This window comes from Oculina patagonica, chromosome 5 (assembly GCF_052425735.1).
Source record: "Oculina patagonica isolate OP01 chromosome 5, crgOcupat, whole genome shotgun sequence".
In the NCBI taxonomy this organism is placed as follows: Eukaryota; Metazoa; Cnidaria; class Anthozoa; order Scleractinia; family Oculinidae; genus Oculina; species Oculina patagonica.
This window is the reverse complement of record NC_135762.1, coordinates 14,321,113-14,338,900: the sequence shown is the minus strand read 5'-3', so window position 1 is coordinate 14,338,900 and position 17,788 is coordinate 14,321,113. Positions and strand designations below refer to the sequence as shown.

Here is a 17,788-nt window from a genome sequence, read left to right as displayed (position 1 = left end):
AAACCCGTCCGCCAGCATTACTCGGACGTCTAAAGTGAGCCAGCGACTGTACTGAAAAGCGGATTTACGCATGAGTTGGTCCGTGACGTCATATGCGCATCGTCGCTTCGAGCTTCGAGTGTTCCAAGAGAGAATATACTGAGAATTAACAGGGTTATAAAAGATATTTCTTCGACAAATTCTTCGTCTAGTTTGCCCGGTGGCGAAACCCAAGAGAGCCGCAACGAAGAGACATTGCAATTTAGCGGTATCGTTTCTTATAATGAAAATTTAAAGCCGTTTGACGTCGGTCTAAAGGGCAATGTTTGTATGCAAATACTTCAATATTTATTATGCCATACAACGAAGCTGCCGTCTTCTTGTCCAATCGAAGCACCGAACGAAGAAGCCTCGAAGAACGAAGAGGAACGGCGATTCATGGACTACATACGTTTGAATACATTGTATGATGAGAACGACATTGAATAGTTAGGATAAAATGTCTGCAATGTTTGAATAATTTAATAGAGAGCTCTGTATATATATACATGTAGGTCGCTATTGCCGTTTGCGAAGGATTGGAATGATCTTTACTGCTGTTTTCATTCTTGTAATCTATCATACACGCCATGGGCATAAAATCTATCTCAGCTGCTTATTCCGAAAAAAGCTTTATAAACATGAAATAATGTAAAATTTATTCTGAAAAATTAAAGTCAACAAGATGGTGCAGGTGATCAATGGATTTAGCTCCTTGAGTTTTATACAGTTTTACCTTCCTTGACTACAATACAGGTAATAAACCTTTTTAAAACTAAGTGTTTTAATGGGTAATAACACTTCAGACATCTGGCTTCAGCCAGCATTCAGTATTCCTGTTTCTTAAAATAAGAAAACCATTTGAATGCTGTATAGAGTCCTTCACTCTATTTACTGATAATGTTATGAAACTGTCCCACAAGTAGCAGCAAAACTGGATAGGAGTAGTTTTTCTTATTCATTTCACCCATTTGTTTTCCTCTTGGCCCCGTGATTTTTTAATGATAAAAATAACTGAAACAATATATGTACAACATGGGAACAAGTAAAATAATATTAAGGGTATAAAGTTTTTAAGTTCATAAATGGGAACACCTGGACCTCAAACAAACACTGGGACCTTGATCAAACGTTTCCAGTTTTGAACCGGCATTTAAATGAAGCCTGCGGTGAGTCGGGGTCTGGCATCTACTCAAGAAAATATTTTTTTATGGTATCATATGCAATATGACAGTGGCTCTTTCCAGAGAATATCACTGGCAGTACATTGTGCATCTGCAGTCATCGCTAGAAATCACGGACATTGAAGTCGGCGAATTTTGATGCATCTTACATTACGCGCTCGCGAAACTTGGTAATAGCCGCTGATTCGAAAGCCTGACTTTGGGCTCATATACATCTACGATGATACACAAAAATGCGGCCTACACAGAGATATATTTTGTGAAGTAGGAAAACCACTGGTCAAAAATATTGCCTGATAATAAAACTGGAGCAAAATATCTTTCAAACGATGGCTTTTGCGGCAAAATTGAAGCAAAGACGGCTGAAATATCGTAGCTCAAAGACAGCGGATTTTGGGATTTCAACGTGGACTGCCGCCGTGTGTTTACAGCATGCGATTTTTTGTGGTTTTCTAACGGCAAAGATACAAATGAATTCTACTCGGAAGGAGATGTAAATTGTTTGGTGAGTTAGATTCATGTATAGTTTTATCAAATCTGCTTGCACATTTTTTCGATCACATTTAGTTTGCCGATAATCCCTGTTTATAAACTTTAAGTTTTCGGTTTTCGCCATACATTCCTCCTCTACGCCTTATAATTTTGGTCTCAAAAACTGTTCGCAGAAAACGTTCATGAATACAAATGAAATTCCAAGTCTGCACTTCAATTCTTGTACAATGTGGTTCTTAATACACCAGTCTATTGTGTTCCGCTTGCACATTTTTACATTTGTTAATTTGTCAAGAAATATTTAATAAAACATTTCATTCTCCATACATTTTCTTTGTAATTCTTGCGTTCGCTTCTACGGTCAATGTACCGCAGGACATACTATTCGCGGACTCGGAGGTCCGCGATTTCTAGAGATGATGTGTATGTGATTGAGAGTTCAATTTTGGGATTAATCTTGTTTCAACTTAACGTGACTGTAAACAAGCCAGCTCCATGTACCACCCTAAATAAATTGCTCCCTTGATGCAAAAAGGCAAAGTCTGCATGCAAGTCTGCTTGCCCATCAGGCCAAAGCATATCTTGGTTTAAGTAGGATAAAGCAACCTGGATGAGATGGAAGTATAATTGCATCACAGGTTTAACCTCCCCACTCCCCCCACATACATGTAATGACACTGGTCTGGGCTCACGCCTGAACAGCTTGATTCAGAGTCTTGCGCACTGACCATTGGGTCACCGCACCTAAATCAAAACAACTACCCCATTGCTATGCAACATTTTTATTTATGGTACAGGTTTGACTGTATTTGTTGTCGGCTTCGCAGTTCGTGTATACAGTCAACTCTCTCTAAGACGGACACCGTCGGGACCGGCCCCAACTGTCCGTCTTATAGAGGTGTCCGCCTTATGGAGAGTCGAGGTAACGTGACACCAGAAATTTTGAGACGATAAAGCTAAACAGCTATGCACAACGAATACACGTCTGTTTTAGTCGCTTACGTTAGCAAAACCTATAAAGTGGAACAAAAATAATATCAGAGATTCGACCTGTTTGTAAATAACAAACGGTGATACTGTAAGTAGAAAACTAAATCTACAAGTTTAAGCAGAGAAGTAATGCGTTTTAGCGGATTGTTTTTGGTAAATTTGGTATTCTTAAGGCGCTGACCTGCTATGCTATATGTCCATAACAAGTTTTAAAGTGTTATTCACGAAAAAATTACTTTTAGTGCCTGTCCGTTGGCGGTTTCAAAGTGTCCGTTCTCCGTCTTAGAGAGGTGTCCGTCTTACAGAGAGTTTTCTTACAGTAAAATGACTGAAAAACGGCAGGGACCATAACCAGGTGTCCGTCTTATGGAGGTGTCCGTCTTATAGAGGTGTCCGTTAAGAGAGAGTTGACTGTACTCTTTAAATAAATACATATATAATGGTTGCAAGGGTCCTGTGTGACCTCAAAATTGCCCCCTTGTTACAAAAAGGCAAGGTCTGCATGCAAGTCTAGTTGCCCACCAAGCAACTAGACTTGCATGCCCTCGTCACACCATCAATTTGCCAGTTCCCATTCTACACTTGGAGAGGAGGCACCATGAGAGTTGTCTTGCCCAAGAACACAGCACAATGACACCAGTAAGAGTCCACACCTGAACCGCTTGATCCGGAGTCTGACAACTTACACTTAGGCCACCTCACCTCAATCAATACAACATTTTTATTTATGGTACAGATTTGACTGTACTTGTGTTAGAAATTATGGTGGATCAGCAGCTCAGGGGTTCTCTGGCACATTCACATGATTTATTGTTGGCTACTACATTCTCAACTTATGAACGAAAAGAGCATGCCAAAAATAAATATATTGCAAACTTAAAAAAAAGAGTAGCTAGGATTTCAACGGTGCTCTGTTGCACACAGCATGAGTGATTGGCACAGGTCATAATTATAGCTCATGGCCCCTGTTGTACTTAAATATAATAAAGATATACTGAGTAAAATCCGGATAGCATGTATGTCTCTGAGACAGGCTAACACTGTTCTATCCTGAGATTACTTCTCAAAAAAATGTTTTTCAATACTATAAGGGCACAATGAAGTGCAGTCCTACTGTAGTGTATTATATTGCATGACAGAAATAAACAAGTGACCAACACTGAAGACGTGCTGGTAAGTTTATTAAGACTACAGTGTATACAGATGACTACAATGGAAACATTATTCAGTACATAATCAGTAAAAAGATATTGCTAAGCTTTGCATCCTCTGTATGTACTTTCACATAATGTACCGCCTCGTGCGAATTTATTCAAGTTTATTTGTACAATAGAGGATATAATTCAGGAACATACAGGCCGATTTTTTTGACATGAAGTATTTACAATAAATTTAAAAATGACTATTCTAGAACACGAGAGCTTGAGCAACAGAAGTAAATTACGCCACTCACCCAATGTTTTGCTTCTAAAAAGGAGCGAATACAGTAAACTCACTGTAGATAATTCGAAGCGTTATATTCTATTCACTTCCCTTGGATAGTTGAAGAAGTTAACTTCACAAAGGTTGCAGGGAGAAATATCTATAAAGCATTTCCAAGAGTACAAGTTTCCCTCAAAGTTATCAGACGATCTATTATTCATCTTGCGTGGTTCGGGCGAGTTAAAAATTCCGCCTCTTGAAATATTTTCTGCCACTATGTTGTGCAAAAGTGACCTGAAGATGCCCTGAAGTATGTTTAAAAAACATTTGCGCAGTAGATACGGCTTCTATATCACTACAGATTAAAAAGAAAACCAATGTTTTTCCAGATCGGTCACTCCAGCCTTCGAAGAAGCCATTTTGTTGATGCGCATATGACGTCAGCATGCTCTCGCCCCAACTAGTTCCAGATCTCTATTTGGTCCTCGGACATTTTTGAATCTAGTAATGGCGGCAAGCCAAAGCCGAAGTTTACGCGTGAAATAAGTGGTCTTCCAATTCGAATTTGAACTTAAAATTTGGCAAGGTTACTATTTAATGTAAGTACTTTCAAAAACCCAAGAGAAAAGGGAAGGTAAAATTTTGATCATAGTACCACTTTAAATAATCAGCGAAACTCTAAAGTATAAGAAATGTTTTAAACAGATCTAAAAATATAAAAGGATACTCTAAATTTTCGATCGCCTTCTGCGGTCTTCTTCAGAGAATGATGGATTTTGCAAGGTTCGCAGAATTCAAATAAGTTGCATTGACGTTATTGTTCGTTGCCCCCCTGGGGAGCAACTAGCGATGCGTAAACCCTTGGGAAGGGCGCTCTTTCGTTTATAGTGTTCTTTGTCGAGGAAAGAATGTAAAGACTCCAGAAACAGTCTTTTATTTTTGCTGCTTACACCTGTTTCAAGAATTTCGGCGTAACTTGGATTTATGTCGTGGCCGATTTCTGCATGATGTTTAATTGCGGAGTTGATATTTCCGTTTGTTCCGGGCTTGTGTTCGGCTCCTCGCGTTTTCCAGCTTCTTTTGCTTTCCCCAACGTATGCAACTGAGCATGTCCTGCAAGTCACTTTGTATACAATTCCTTTCAACCGCCCTTTATTCGGTCGGTCCTTGGGCTTTTTGAAGATATTTTCTAACGTTCGTACTGGTTTAAACGCTGTCTTGATGTTTTCGCGGCTCAAAATCCGTCGAACGCGCTCCGACACTCCTTTCACATACGGGATGGACGTGTATGCCTTCGGATTCTCCTGGGTTCTTGGTTGCGTGTTTGTTTTGTTTGACTCGCCAGCTGACTTGATGAAACTCTCGGGATAACCGTTGGCTTTTAAGTCATTAATAACGCGTTGTTTCTCGTTTTGTCTTTGCGCAGTTGTTGATGGAATGCACTTAGCTCGGTCCTAACTCTTATAAACTACTCTAATAAAAATCCTGTTATGTTTATCCTGCAGTTAAGCTTGGGTACACGTTTTTATTCTTTTACCATCTTTTATTAGAATATTGAGGCTGAAACTTGCGAAATTTTAAGAATATCTGAAAAATTAAAACCATAGCTGAGATTTTGAAAAGGACATAATTTTGTGTGTTGAAAATTGTATTGACAATAATGAGTTTTTAACAAAACTGTATAAATTCCTTCATTTATCTAAACGGCAAAACTAGTCAATAAAACGATAAAAACACGCACTAGCCAAATGCTCAGTGATAATAAAAACTCGATGAACGCTACATGTAATACATAAAGGTATGGTATACAGCACAAACGGAAAGGTATCTCCACCGCTATAATGTAAGAATATTCTCAAGAATATTTTCAGCCAATCATCAGCAGAAAAATAAGAATTTTCAGCCTGGACCGGAAAAACCAATTATTCTCATAGACAAAAAAGAGTGTAAGTGCCTCTCTGTATGTTAGTATATACAGTTAACAATCTAGACCAGCCATCGAACGATTTGCTCAGCAGGTGATAGGTGTGCTGTCATTATATCATGGCCGTGGGGTGTAGAACTGACAGACTGTCATAAAGGTTGGAAATAAAATTGAGTGTTCAATTTTCATGCTGTTTATTCAGAATCATTTCAGTGTCGTGCTTTATAAGTTTTACTACTTGATTTTTCAGCCCGCTATTGTTTACTAAGTCCAATTCTTATAATAAGAATCCTTCGGCTGCAAATATTAAGTTGGTATTTTATTCTTTTTTGAGGTAATTAAAAAACCTCTTTATACCCAGTGTCTATTATCTCGAATTCAATTAACTTGATTAATATAAAAAAATATATATTTTTATTACTTGTAGTTCAATGGAAAGTTTCATATCTGGCTTACTAATTCACGGTTGGGCAAATGGATTGATATTTAATGCCGGATATTTGACGCCTCTTCTATTCTACGCATTATGTATGCTTTACCACTCGAATTGTAGACATTCTAATTCTTAGGCCATTTTAACTTCAGTGAGATAAAAAGAAACACACTGTGGTGACAAACATGACAAGACAACGCATGTCGAAAAAAAAAACCTTGATTTTAACAAAGAACTTAACGTTTCGTATGCTACAACATATATATGAGATGGAAGTAATTTCATCTGCACTGATCGAAGTCGACGGACTGTTTTCTAGCTAACATTAACCGTGTGTGTCCGCAGTGCGGATCAACCTAATGGTCCAATAATTACTTTGATCACACACTCTTTACTTTTTTTTTCCTCCGAAGGAACCGCCGTTTATTTTACCAGCCCAATAATCACAACCAGCATCTCATCGAAAGTATACGATTTTGTTTCCTCTGGAAGCGGAGGCCGGAGGCGGACAATTCCGGGTGTAGAGTTAATCATGACATTTCTTTATTACTATCTGTCCTTTCTGGGGGTTGGGTTTGTCGTTCAGAGCAATGACACCAGACGCGCTAATACAAAATTAGTATTCTAAAAAAAACTCGATGAACGCTACAAAATCGATTTGCATTTCAATTTGACGAGCTCATATTTAATTATTTATTTCGCTCATAAATAGCTGTTAGGTAGGGAAGAAAGCTAATGCAGGTTCTTTCCGCTAGAAGCCTTTTTCCAGAAAAACAAGAAAACTCGCTGTAATAAAATCTCCTCCTGTTCGCGTTCATAAAAAAAGAAACAACGATAACAGTTTACATTTTATTTAAAAGCTGATTTGTAATCTGCATTTACTCTTCTTTATAGTAGTTAATTTAAGGAACACTGCCACGGGGATGTTTCTGCTTTTCAGTAAAAAGTACTAAAATTGGCGAAGTACTTTCGCTCGTAAACTAAATACGCCAGAACATCAAGATAAAGAGTTAAAGTAAATTGTGGTTGGAGGAAGTGGGGAGCCGTTATCAGTTCTTAGCTGCTTTTCCAGGTCACAAAGGGCAGAACTTGAAAAGGTCAACCTTACTTTTCCAAGTTGAGATCTAAAGTTCATGATGGCATCACAATTGCATATAACTTGCTTATAACTTCAGTACACCGGCATAGTCTAATTTAATTGTCTGAATGCTCAACCAGAGTCAGAATGAGACACTTTGACTTGATGTTATGTCAACCAATACTTGCAATACTTGTTGAAAGTCTGCGCAAATCCGTGACTTGAGTTCTATCACCTCTTGCCTGGATCTCTCATGAACGCATGCGTTTAGTCATAGTCTTGTTTCTTGACAGGCACGAGATCTTAACTGCGTTCTTGATTCTTTATGAACTCTGTAAGCGCTTCTTAGACTTCTTAGAATAATACGAATCCGGCGCATAAACGTGAAACAAATGCATGGATTCGCTATGCAATGACACAACGAAAGCAGAATGACAAAGTGACCAAATATTTGAAAGCTTAGACTACAGCGTGGAATCAAGCTTGGAAAATAGAGATAAAAAAACTGAAAGGCAATAAATGGTAACCAGCATAATGCAAAGGCCAAAGAGATCGCTATAGACATATTTAGCAGCTTTTTATTCCTCTTTTTAATCCGCTGATTGGCGTCGGAAGTACGAAAAGGCGCCATTTTGTCGACACGAAGCTTTACTAAGATTACAGTCTGCAATACGGACACCATAACCAGTGGCACAATCAAAACAGTAACAAGTAACGCAGTATAGTAGCGGACATGTGTTGTCTCATGATTAAATGCCGGTTCCCAGTTTGAGATACAAAACGATTCGCCATTTCTTTCATCCAAGCGGAATGTGTAAAAATATGGAGAGTGAATTGCCATTGCCAAAATCCAAGTGGAGATGATGTAATACCGCCGCGTTTGGACACTGATACCTGTAAATTTTGTTGGAAATACAGCAGCGACAAACCTATCAACTGTGATTAAAACTAAAGACAGGGTAGAAACCGCAATGGAAACATCCGCGACGAAGGCACAGATCTTACAGAGGAGCGATCCAATCCATCCATGGACAAGAAAAGTCGCCGAGCCTTTAATTTGAACCAAAATCTCGCGAGGAAGGTGCACTATGGAGAACAAGAGATCTGAAGCAGCAATGTTGGCTATTACCAGGTTCCTTGTGTTTTTTGATTTTACAGAGGCGTAAATAAGCAAAGAATTACCTACGAGTGACGCAGCCATAAGGAAACTGTATATAGAAGCATAGCTTATCATGATAGCCACGAAATCAATCGTCAGCAAACACGTTTCATTCTTGAAACGATGGTCTTGAAATTCGTCAGCGGTAAGAGAGGGGTCGACCGAACTGTTGTTAACGGCCATATCATTAAAGTCGACGACGAAGACGAAAAATTCAAATACAGTGTAATCAGCAAAACTGTAATGAAGAACCTTTTTAGTTTATCGTACTATTAATATAACTTGATACCTGCTTAAAATTTAGGTACTAAGTGCTTCTCTCCACTGTAAACAGTCAATCAGTTTAAGATACGTGCGCTCTCGTTAGCTCATGACTGCAGGGTGCCAATGCTGTTTATCCAGAATCAGCTTGATTTCGTGCGCTTTAAACTTTTACGTATTACAGCCCGCTTTTGTTATATTAGCATAAATCTCATTAAAATTTCTCAGCTGCAAATACAGGGCTTTTGTTTAAGTCGTAGCTTAATGGATAGTTTTATATCCCTCTTTTCAATTTAACGCTAAGTGAACCGCAGGCAGCTCAAGCTAACAATGAGAGGAGTTTTAATAATTAACATACTCTCGCCTTTTGGTATATGGAGGTGTTGTGTTTCTACGGTTTGTATTTATAAATTTTGTATGAGAAAAAAAAAAAACGCTTTAGAATTTATAGCTTAATATCGCGTTATTTAGGTTTAAATCCGAATGCGTTTCTTCTCATGCAAACGTTTATAAATACGAACCGTTGAAACAAACACCTCCATATGCCACAAGGCGAGAGTCACGATTCGCGTACCTTTTAATGGACCATTATGTTAATTATACACACTCCTCTTGTCGTGAACTTAGATCGCCTGTAAGTGGGCAAATTAAAATATTGCGTGTTAACTTTAGCAGGAGCTCAGAAAAAAGAAGGAAACATTTGTCGCCTCTTTCATTCTAATTGATTTACAAGATAAAGTTATTACATCCGCAGTGATATAGTTGTTGTAAATTGATTTTTTTTTTAGCTAAAATAACTAGTTTTGTTCACAGGCGGATCGATTCATAAGGTGTAATATTATTTTTTCTCGAAAGAAGCATATTTGACTTTAAATTTTGGTTTGATTTTAGTGTGATACTCGCTGGCTGGTTATACCAGCCTAAAGCCCTCAGCACTACCAGCGTCTCATGGAAAGATTACGTTCTTCCTTTTTTTTTTTTTTTCGGGAAGTGAGACAGGAAGCGGAAAATGTCGGTGTAGAATCAATCGCGATATTTCTTTATTTCTTTCGCGGCTTGAATCTGGTACAGAACAATGACGCCGGATTTGCTTGTGTCACAAAATAAATATTCTAAGCAGGTGTATTTGAATCTAAATAGCTCTTAAATTGTGTTTTTTTTTTCCTCGCAAAAAGCTATAAGTTGATAAAATATTGAGATTTTTCTTAAACTTTCCCCACGTAGTTTTCGAGTTACTCATGTCAGAAATATCAAAAAATTGGGATTCACCGAATTTTTTCCGAGATACGACAAAATATTTTAAATGAATTAATGCAGGCTAACTTCCTTTGTCCGAATGAATTTGAGGGGGTCTATTAAACGAATATATTTCACTTTAAAAGTCCATTTAGGTAAATCTTGTCTTCAAGAATTGCATTTGCAAACGTTCAAAACAGCAACATCTGACTGATTCGATCGCGTGCGGGAAGAAAAAAAATAATAATTCAAAATATTTTAATTCTAACATTCAAATTTGGCTCATATTTTGTCTGTCATAACAGTTGATACATCCCGAAAAAAGTTGGATTACCGACAAGTTAAGAGAGCAAACTGCAAGCGAAGTAAACGAAACGGCTACCCACCCTATATGTGTTTAGAAAGTTCCCTTATCGCGTGCGCTCGATGCAGGACGTGGCGTCGCTTTAACGTTGCGACATGATTTACGTGCATAGGGAGGATGCCCATAAACAGTTAACGCGCACGTCCTTAAGTCAAGAAAAACAATAAAATTATTTAAGGTAGCTGATAACGGCATTTTCCAGTCCTTATACTTTAATAAGTCATAACACAAATGCACAATCATTGGTCGATAAGTTGTGATCACTTTCTTGACATTATAAGTTACCATAGCAACAGTATAACCTGTTAAAACCACCCTTAGTTTTAGCTTTCAGTGCTAATACTTCAAAACTGAGGTCAGTGACCCCCACTTTTATTGTTGAATTAAGATCAGCATGTCGTGATACAACTTTTGGCTACGTTAAAAACCATTTTGTCAGAGCGGTTCAGAGCCACCTTAAAATTACAAAATATTCATGTGGCTCTAAACCGCTCTGAGGTTTGGTACGGAAAGGGGAATATGCCTGGTGTAAGACGTGTGTCAACTAGTTTTGACTTGGATTGTAGGTAACTAACTAACTGAGTTCATAGCGATAAACAAGCTCGAGTTTTCAGTTATATAGCATTGAACATTTTATTACCTTTTTAATGAATTATTACGATTGAAGTACATGCATCCAATACTAATACAAAGAAGGTAATATGAAAGAGGAATCTATTGAAATTGTGCTTAAATTTCTGGTTTTTGGCTATATTAAAAGTCCAAATTATTGCCTGGCATATATCGTGTTAACGATGATTTTGCTTCTATAATAAGATGATATTCTCACGCGGTACGTTTTTTTCTTTTTCTTAAACCATTTATTATCTTCATTTTTGTAAAACGTGACAAACATTCTCTTCAATAACACTGTTCTATCCGAGAAGACTTAGTCGTCTACTGCATTACATATTCCACTGGGAAAGTTAGTTTGGCATCTTAGTAAGCTTTACGGTTCAGACTTTTGTTCCAAACACCTGGCGATTTATTGCTTGGGCTAATAACTGTGGTATCTTCTCAGGATCAAGATGCTCTTGTGCTTCCGCGTCCCACATTCTTCTCATTGACCTGCCCAGCATAGCCGTCTTTTTATCCGTAGAACCATTGGACTCCTTCCCTTCGCTGCTTGTTTCTGACTGTCTTTCTTCGTCTGCCTTCTTTTTGTCCTGCCCAGGTGTCTTCTTCCCCTTTGCGAACCATTGGACCTATTTTCTTTGCTTCTTGTTTCTGCCAAGAGTATTTCTTCCTTACGATTGCCAGCTCTTGTAAGTATGGCCAAACCGTGGGGAAAATTACTCGGGAAATTCTACAGCAAACTCACGCCCCTTTGACTTCAGGGAGACGCAAAGATCGTGGGTCTTCGTATCTCTGCTTGTTCCAGTAATTTCGAATTGTTGCTGGAGCGCACCATGGATCTTACCAAAAAGTTGCATGCCACCTTCGGATGAGTACCACTGTTCTTCCTTCGTCTCTGCTTGGCATGAAGGTTTCTCTGATAGGTCCCTCACATCTAAGTCGTCATCTTCAGGGTGATCATGATATCGTTCCCGAACCGTTTTCTGATCCTTTTGATCCGAAAACGGACTTTGTAAGCGGAAAGCGCTATGTCCCTCTAGCATTTCTGCAAAATAGAAAAAAATGTATTTAGTTGCCTATGAGCAACAGCACAGTACTTATACCTTCACGACAGAGAGTTTCTCGACACTCACTTGGCAAGTCAGTGTGTACATTGTTAATAAGTCGTTTGTGCTGCACACTGTTCAGAAGCTTTTTTTGTTTTTAATGATAAAAGGACCTGAATGCTTATCACCGACCAGTAATCTGTATGCATTTCCTTTTACCTCAAATCTGTCTGATAGTTGCTAAAACTTAAAAACGCCGTGCGTTGACGATGATGTTGTTGCTCAGTTGTTGTGGTTGTTTTTTTCTGTTACCTCCGAGAACTCCGGAGACGCTAAGGGCATCGTTTCGAAACTCGTTGTTGTACTCCTTTTGAAGACTAGCAGAAAAGTTTAAAGTTGCTTTTGCTTCAGTTCAACTGCGAGTACCATTTCTCGTGTGAACCACATGTTAGCTCATATATTATTTGCCCGTGTTTTTTTTTTTTTTTTTTCGGTTTCGATTCTTAACCCTGAGGCATATTTGAACATACTACAAGTATTGAGGAATCAGGATTTCTCGAACCGTTGAATTGAAAGGGAAACAAAATTGGTTTCGAGAAATCAGGTGTAAAGCTGCAGTGTTCTTCTGAGTGAAACAAACGACGACAAATTCTCGGATCAACAAAATTTAGGGTTCGGAAAATCGGGATTCCACAATACAAGCAAAAGTCTTAATTACCAAGTACTCCGTTCAGTTTGTATTCTTTCTCAAAAACCTTAAGCTTCACATTCATCACTTTGCCATTGTCCAGCAATTCAACCGTCATGTTTACAAAGGATAAAGGTGGCTTGCCGTTGCTGGTGCCGTCATCTGAATGTAAAAATAATAATAATAATAATAATAATAATAATAATAATAATAATAATAATAATAATAATAATAATAATAATAATAATAATAATAATAATAAAAATCCGTGACTTTGACAGCCAGACTAGACTTTTAACTGTATGCCCCATATGTTGTTTGGGGTGGGTGAGGGGGTTGTGTCGGTGCGGAAATCGTCTCGATCATGGGGAGAAGATAAACCACTTTGTGTCAAAAATAGATTTCAACAAAAATAAAGAAAAGTTAGGATTTTGGAGGGATCAACAACGTATACGATTAAGGGAAATCTCATTCAGGGTTAAGATAATTGAGAAATTAATTTTACTAAAAATTTCAGTCAACGTAAAATTTTCTAAATGAATCATGAAAGTTCTCCATTCTGTACTAATTGGGGTCATTTGTATGAAATATTAGCAAAGATCGTGGGAGGCATGCGGGTTTTCAGACCTTCTAAATTGAAAATGCACGATTTAAAATGCAAAAGATACATGTAGCTGAAGCCTGAAGAAACAATTATTTTGTGCATGCATTAAGATATTATGAAATGATCATAATGAAGAAATTTGCCTGACGCTTTTTTTTTCGGTAGAACCTGGCATGATCTTAAAAAAAAAAATTGTCCCGGTTAGGGCTTCTAACATTGGGAAAAATAGAATCGACTGATCCGTTATAAAATTACCAAACATTGTTCGCAGGAGTCATTTGGTAGATTTTCACAAACGATATGCGACCGTGTCCAGATGTTCGTGACTCATAGCTTGTCTAAGTTGTTCTGTCAAAAAATGGCAAAATACTACTGAGTCTTCTGACTTTATGAATAGTTCGTTTTAATTGCTTGCTTGAATAGAAAGGCTAGAAACCGAAAATATCCCGAAAGCGACTAAAACGTCGATTGATCCATGTGAAAATTACACTTTAAGCATGAATTACGAAAGGCGGAAGTGGGAACACAGGCGCACAGTGTATAAGCGTTCGTTACTTTCGCTTTAGTGCAGTCACCTTACCTTCGATTTCTTCGGTGCTCCAGCTTCCTAGATGTCGTAAGGCATGGTTTTCCCAAAGAATTCTTGCAACTTCTTTGTCGTCTTTAGGATCGCCAATAACATACTGAATGACTGGCTGGTTTGAATGCGTCCACAGACCGTACAGCTGGCCATGCGAAGATTTCTTCTTCTTTGCGATCGGACCCGCGATTAGCTGTCTGATCCGCTTCAGTTCACCACTATGGACTGTAACTGTCACGCTCATTTTTCCGTCAAAACTGGCGAAACACGCTGTAGAATGAGAACGAGGAACAAGGTACAAGGATTATTTACAAAGCGAAAGCTTTACAATTTTTATCAGGTCTATTGCACTTTAAAATGTAAACATTTCCTAGAATTAACCTTTCACGTGATTTTATCCCTTCTGTTCTACCGGTCTTTCCGAGAACTGTTTACATATCTAGCTTATTTATGGGCTAAATTTGAATTGCATGCTTCGCGAAACAAATTAGTTCAAAACATAAAACAGAAATAACAATTTAAAATAATGGAAAATGAATACATGTCTTTGAACGTTGTTGCAGAACTGGACGTTTAGCAGTGAATACACCATTACTAAAACGTACCAGTATATGGTTTCAAAACAACATCAAATGAAGACTTAAAATACTCACATAAATTTGAAGATAGATACGCTTCGGAGATAATGCCATCAAAATGTTTTGTTATAAAATGATATTGAAGATTTTATTATTCAGTTTCTTCGTATAGCCACACTTTGGTGACATCAAAAAAAACCTGTTTATTAGAAAATGAAACTCAAAATATTTCGCTTGGGGGTAAAACAAGGAAGCACTTATACAATCAGTTATCTCGCTATGGCCACACGTGGTACATATAACATGTACCTGTGCATTATATACATGTCTGCTCCTCAGTACTAGTAAAACTCGTTAACCGAGGAACGGTATCAACAGCAAGCTAAAAAAGGTTGTTACTTAAGTAAAAAAAGAAAGAAGTGGCGAAAAACAAGAATTAAAGTGAGAAGCAATTAAATGTCACAGCAAGTGCTTGTGGGCAATTGCCGTCATTTCTCGGAAAGAAAGGAAGGTCAATTGATAGCAAAATATTTTACCAAGGCTACTGTTTACAGTTTACATTGGCACTTGGTGGACAGTTAACTACACATCAATAATAGACTAGCAAAATTTTCAGCAAGTTCCTTTCGTCGGAACCGAAAATAAGTTAACACGAGAGATTTGTTCTCGGAGAGGTAACAGCATGACATTTCTTCTCCGAGGACAAATCTTTCGCATTGACTTGCTTTTATGTCTTTCCTTTATGTCTTTCTGTCTCTGTTGACTTTGACGCTGCTCTCATTAATAAGCATTGCTTTATTGTATTGTAAAACGTAACTAAAGAAACTCTCGAATCACCAACACAAATTAATGCATGCTTTAAAACAATGGAAAGAATGAAATATCGGTTGTAACCGTGTGCGAATTCCAAGAGTAAAATAATTCTCACTACATATTTCACCTTTTTCTAACTATGATTCCGTCTTTTTAGTGTGGTAAAAAAACTGGGTACGCTTAAAATAGCTTTGTGATCAACATTATATAGGTAGGGGTGACGCCATTAACTTATTTTCTTAGAAATTGAAAGTAAACATTGTGCGCTCCAGAGTTTCATTTTCTTCGAAAAGAGTGATATACGCATGAGCAGATTGTAGACGTGACTGTCTCTCTTAGTGTTGTTATGTTATCGATAACAAAAGATTTGTAGTTTTGGGAGCTGCTCTCGCTGTGTGTTTAAAAGAGCGCAAAACTCTAGCATTTCACACCTTTGCCCTTTAAAAGTTGTGAACGTGATGCCTTGGTCAGCAGCCCAGCAGAACAGGCTCGGGGTAGAGAAAAGTGTGTTGGAAAGTTACTTCCGCAACAGAGTAACATGGATTAATCCCGGGGACAACACGAAAGTGGAAGTTCGCGTTACTTGCTCCAACGACAAGCAATATACGCTGAGGGTTTATCTGCCATCCGACTTCCCCAATTCCTGTCCCAACATGGTGGTAAAAACATCGTCGAAGTTGAGGGCCCGCAACGGTCTTCTTCTAGAGCAATATCCTGGCGACAATCACTTGGGCTATACTATAGATGGCTACACCGGCATCTGCCATTTTAGGCCTAATTGGTGGAAAAGTGATAACACACTGTACCAAGTGTTCATGAAAGGATTGATATGGCTGGAGGCTTATGAGGCACATCTTCGAACTGGACAGCCCTTGAGTCAGTACTTGAGCGAGATGTAAGCTGCTAAGTTTTATGGTGAACAGAACTCACTCTGTTTTTTTTTTTTCAGACTGCAGAAATCGAGACGCGTGAAATGCATTTTGACGGACAGTCGCTATGAACTATTTTAGATTAAGTAGGGAAACTGCATATAGATAACTATTATAGATAACCTTGAAAATGCCATATAAATATAATAGTAATAAATATAATATCAGTGTATATAAAACAATGGTAAAAAGCACATTAGCTGTTCTGACTCGTGTGTTGACAACCGTCGTCATTTGCATGTAACTACGTTTTTCCTCGCTTGAACAGATACACCAATTGTTTTCCTTTAAAATTTATTTTATCTTTCGTTTGTAACCTTTACTTTTATTTGTTTATTTGTTTATTATTTTTAAAAGACAAGATCGGACTGGTCGCAAACAAACAAACAAAGAAAAATAAGAAAATTGCTTGGATTTTTTTCTTGGAAATCGAGGAAGCAAAACAGTTAGTGATAAATAAGATTAGAGGGACGTTCTGTTGTCAACTGCCAATCAGTAAGAAAAGAACTGTCAAATGTTTTGCAATTTAAAATTCTCTCTTCGCCTTCAGGTTAATTTAACATAGAAAGATGGTAATAGCAAAATTAATGGTAGAGAATTAAATGTTCTTACCACAACAGTGTCATTACTTCTTGGAAAGAAAGGAAGACAAAGTGACGTCACTACAAAACATTTTGAAACCAAACATTGCTCCTGTGACAACAGGCTCGTTTAGAGCAACCAAACTTACCCGTAGTAGGTTATAAGCGTTGTAATATTATTTGGCGAATGGGACAATTGTTTACAATTTTTAAATTGTAACATTTTTTAGTTCCTTACATCTTTAAAAAGATGTAAGGTTAATACTATAAAATCAATCGTACAAGCTGTTACCTATTTTAGTGCCTTCTCAATATGAAATAAAGAGAAGAAATCAACACTCGCCCATTTACTTGTTTAGTATTCACGAGCTACGAGTTCCGTTTTTTGTTTTTAAAATTATGTAACAAGTGAAGAGACCTACAATGGCAATGCACTGAATCACATGGCATGGAGGTATTCTTTATTATCAGGATATTTACAATCTTGAACCTGTAAATAAATTAACCTCAGCAACACCTCTCAAACCCAAGATTTGGTCACTTTTAGCAGCTATTGCTAAGCTAAGTTGCGCACCATAAGTATAACCCACTTGCCAGAATTTTGCCAGCGAAGTCAAGTGGCTTGAATCAGAAAATGAACAATTTACAAGTGAATTTTTTCAAGCGGACACATTATTACTCTCAGCGGATGTTATAATCAGAAGCTATCAATCCATATTACATGTACACGGGACAACATACAACATATTTAGTGAATTTCTTTCTTAAGCGAAACGGTTTTTTTTTTTTTTTT

The 17,788-nt window shown here is 37.7% G+C and overlaps 2 protein-coding genes and 1 pseudogene across 3 annotated transcripts; 1 reads left to right on the top strand and 2 right to left on the bottom strand.

Annotated features, from left to right (window-relative positions):
* Positions 1–7,335: 7,335 nt before the first annotated feature.
* Positions 7,336–9,352, bottom strand: LOC144655671 (neuropeptide receptor 22-like). Its single transcript, XM_078515967.1, has one exon. It carries the CDS (start codon positions 8,881–8,883, stop codon positions 7,813–7,815), a length of 1,071 nt encoding a protein of 356 aa, XP_078372093.1. The 5' UTR covers positions 8,884–9,352; the 3' UTR covers positions 7,336–7,812.
* Positions 9,353–11,398: 2,046 nt separating this feature from the next.
* On the bottom strand, positions 11,399–14,717 carry LOC144655696 (uncharacterized; annotated as a pseudogene). The gene is made up of 3 exons (XR_013571172.1): positions 14,095–14,717; positions 12,941–13,072; positions 11,399–12,221 (listed from the first exon to the last, which is right to left on the bottom strand). The product of XR_013571172.1 is annotated as an uncharacterized LOC144655696 (transcript).
* Positions 14,718–15,021: 304 nt separating this feature from the next.
* LOC144655708 (uncharacterized) lies at positions 15,022–17,331 on the top strand. Its single transcript, XM_078516009.1, has one exon. The coding sequence runs from the start codon at positions 15,944–15,946 to the stop codon at positions 16,382–16,384; it is 441 nt and encodes a 146-aa protein (XP_078372135.1). The 5' UTR covers positions 15,022–15,943; the 3' UTR covers positions 16,385–17,331.
* The last annotated feature ends 457 nt before the right edge of the window (positions 17,332–17,788 follow it).

Excerpts from the sequence above, each read along its gene's own strand:
- LOC144655708 (XM_078516009.1), top strand. The coding sequence starts at position 15,944 with ATGCCTTGGTCAGCAGCCCAGCAGAACAGGCTCGGGGTAGAGAAAAGT.
- LOC144655671 (XM_078515967.1), bottom strand. The coding sequence starts at position 8,883 with ATGGCCGTTAACAACAGTTCGGTCGACCCCTCTCTTACCGCTGACGAA.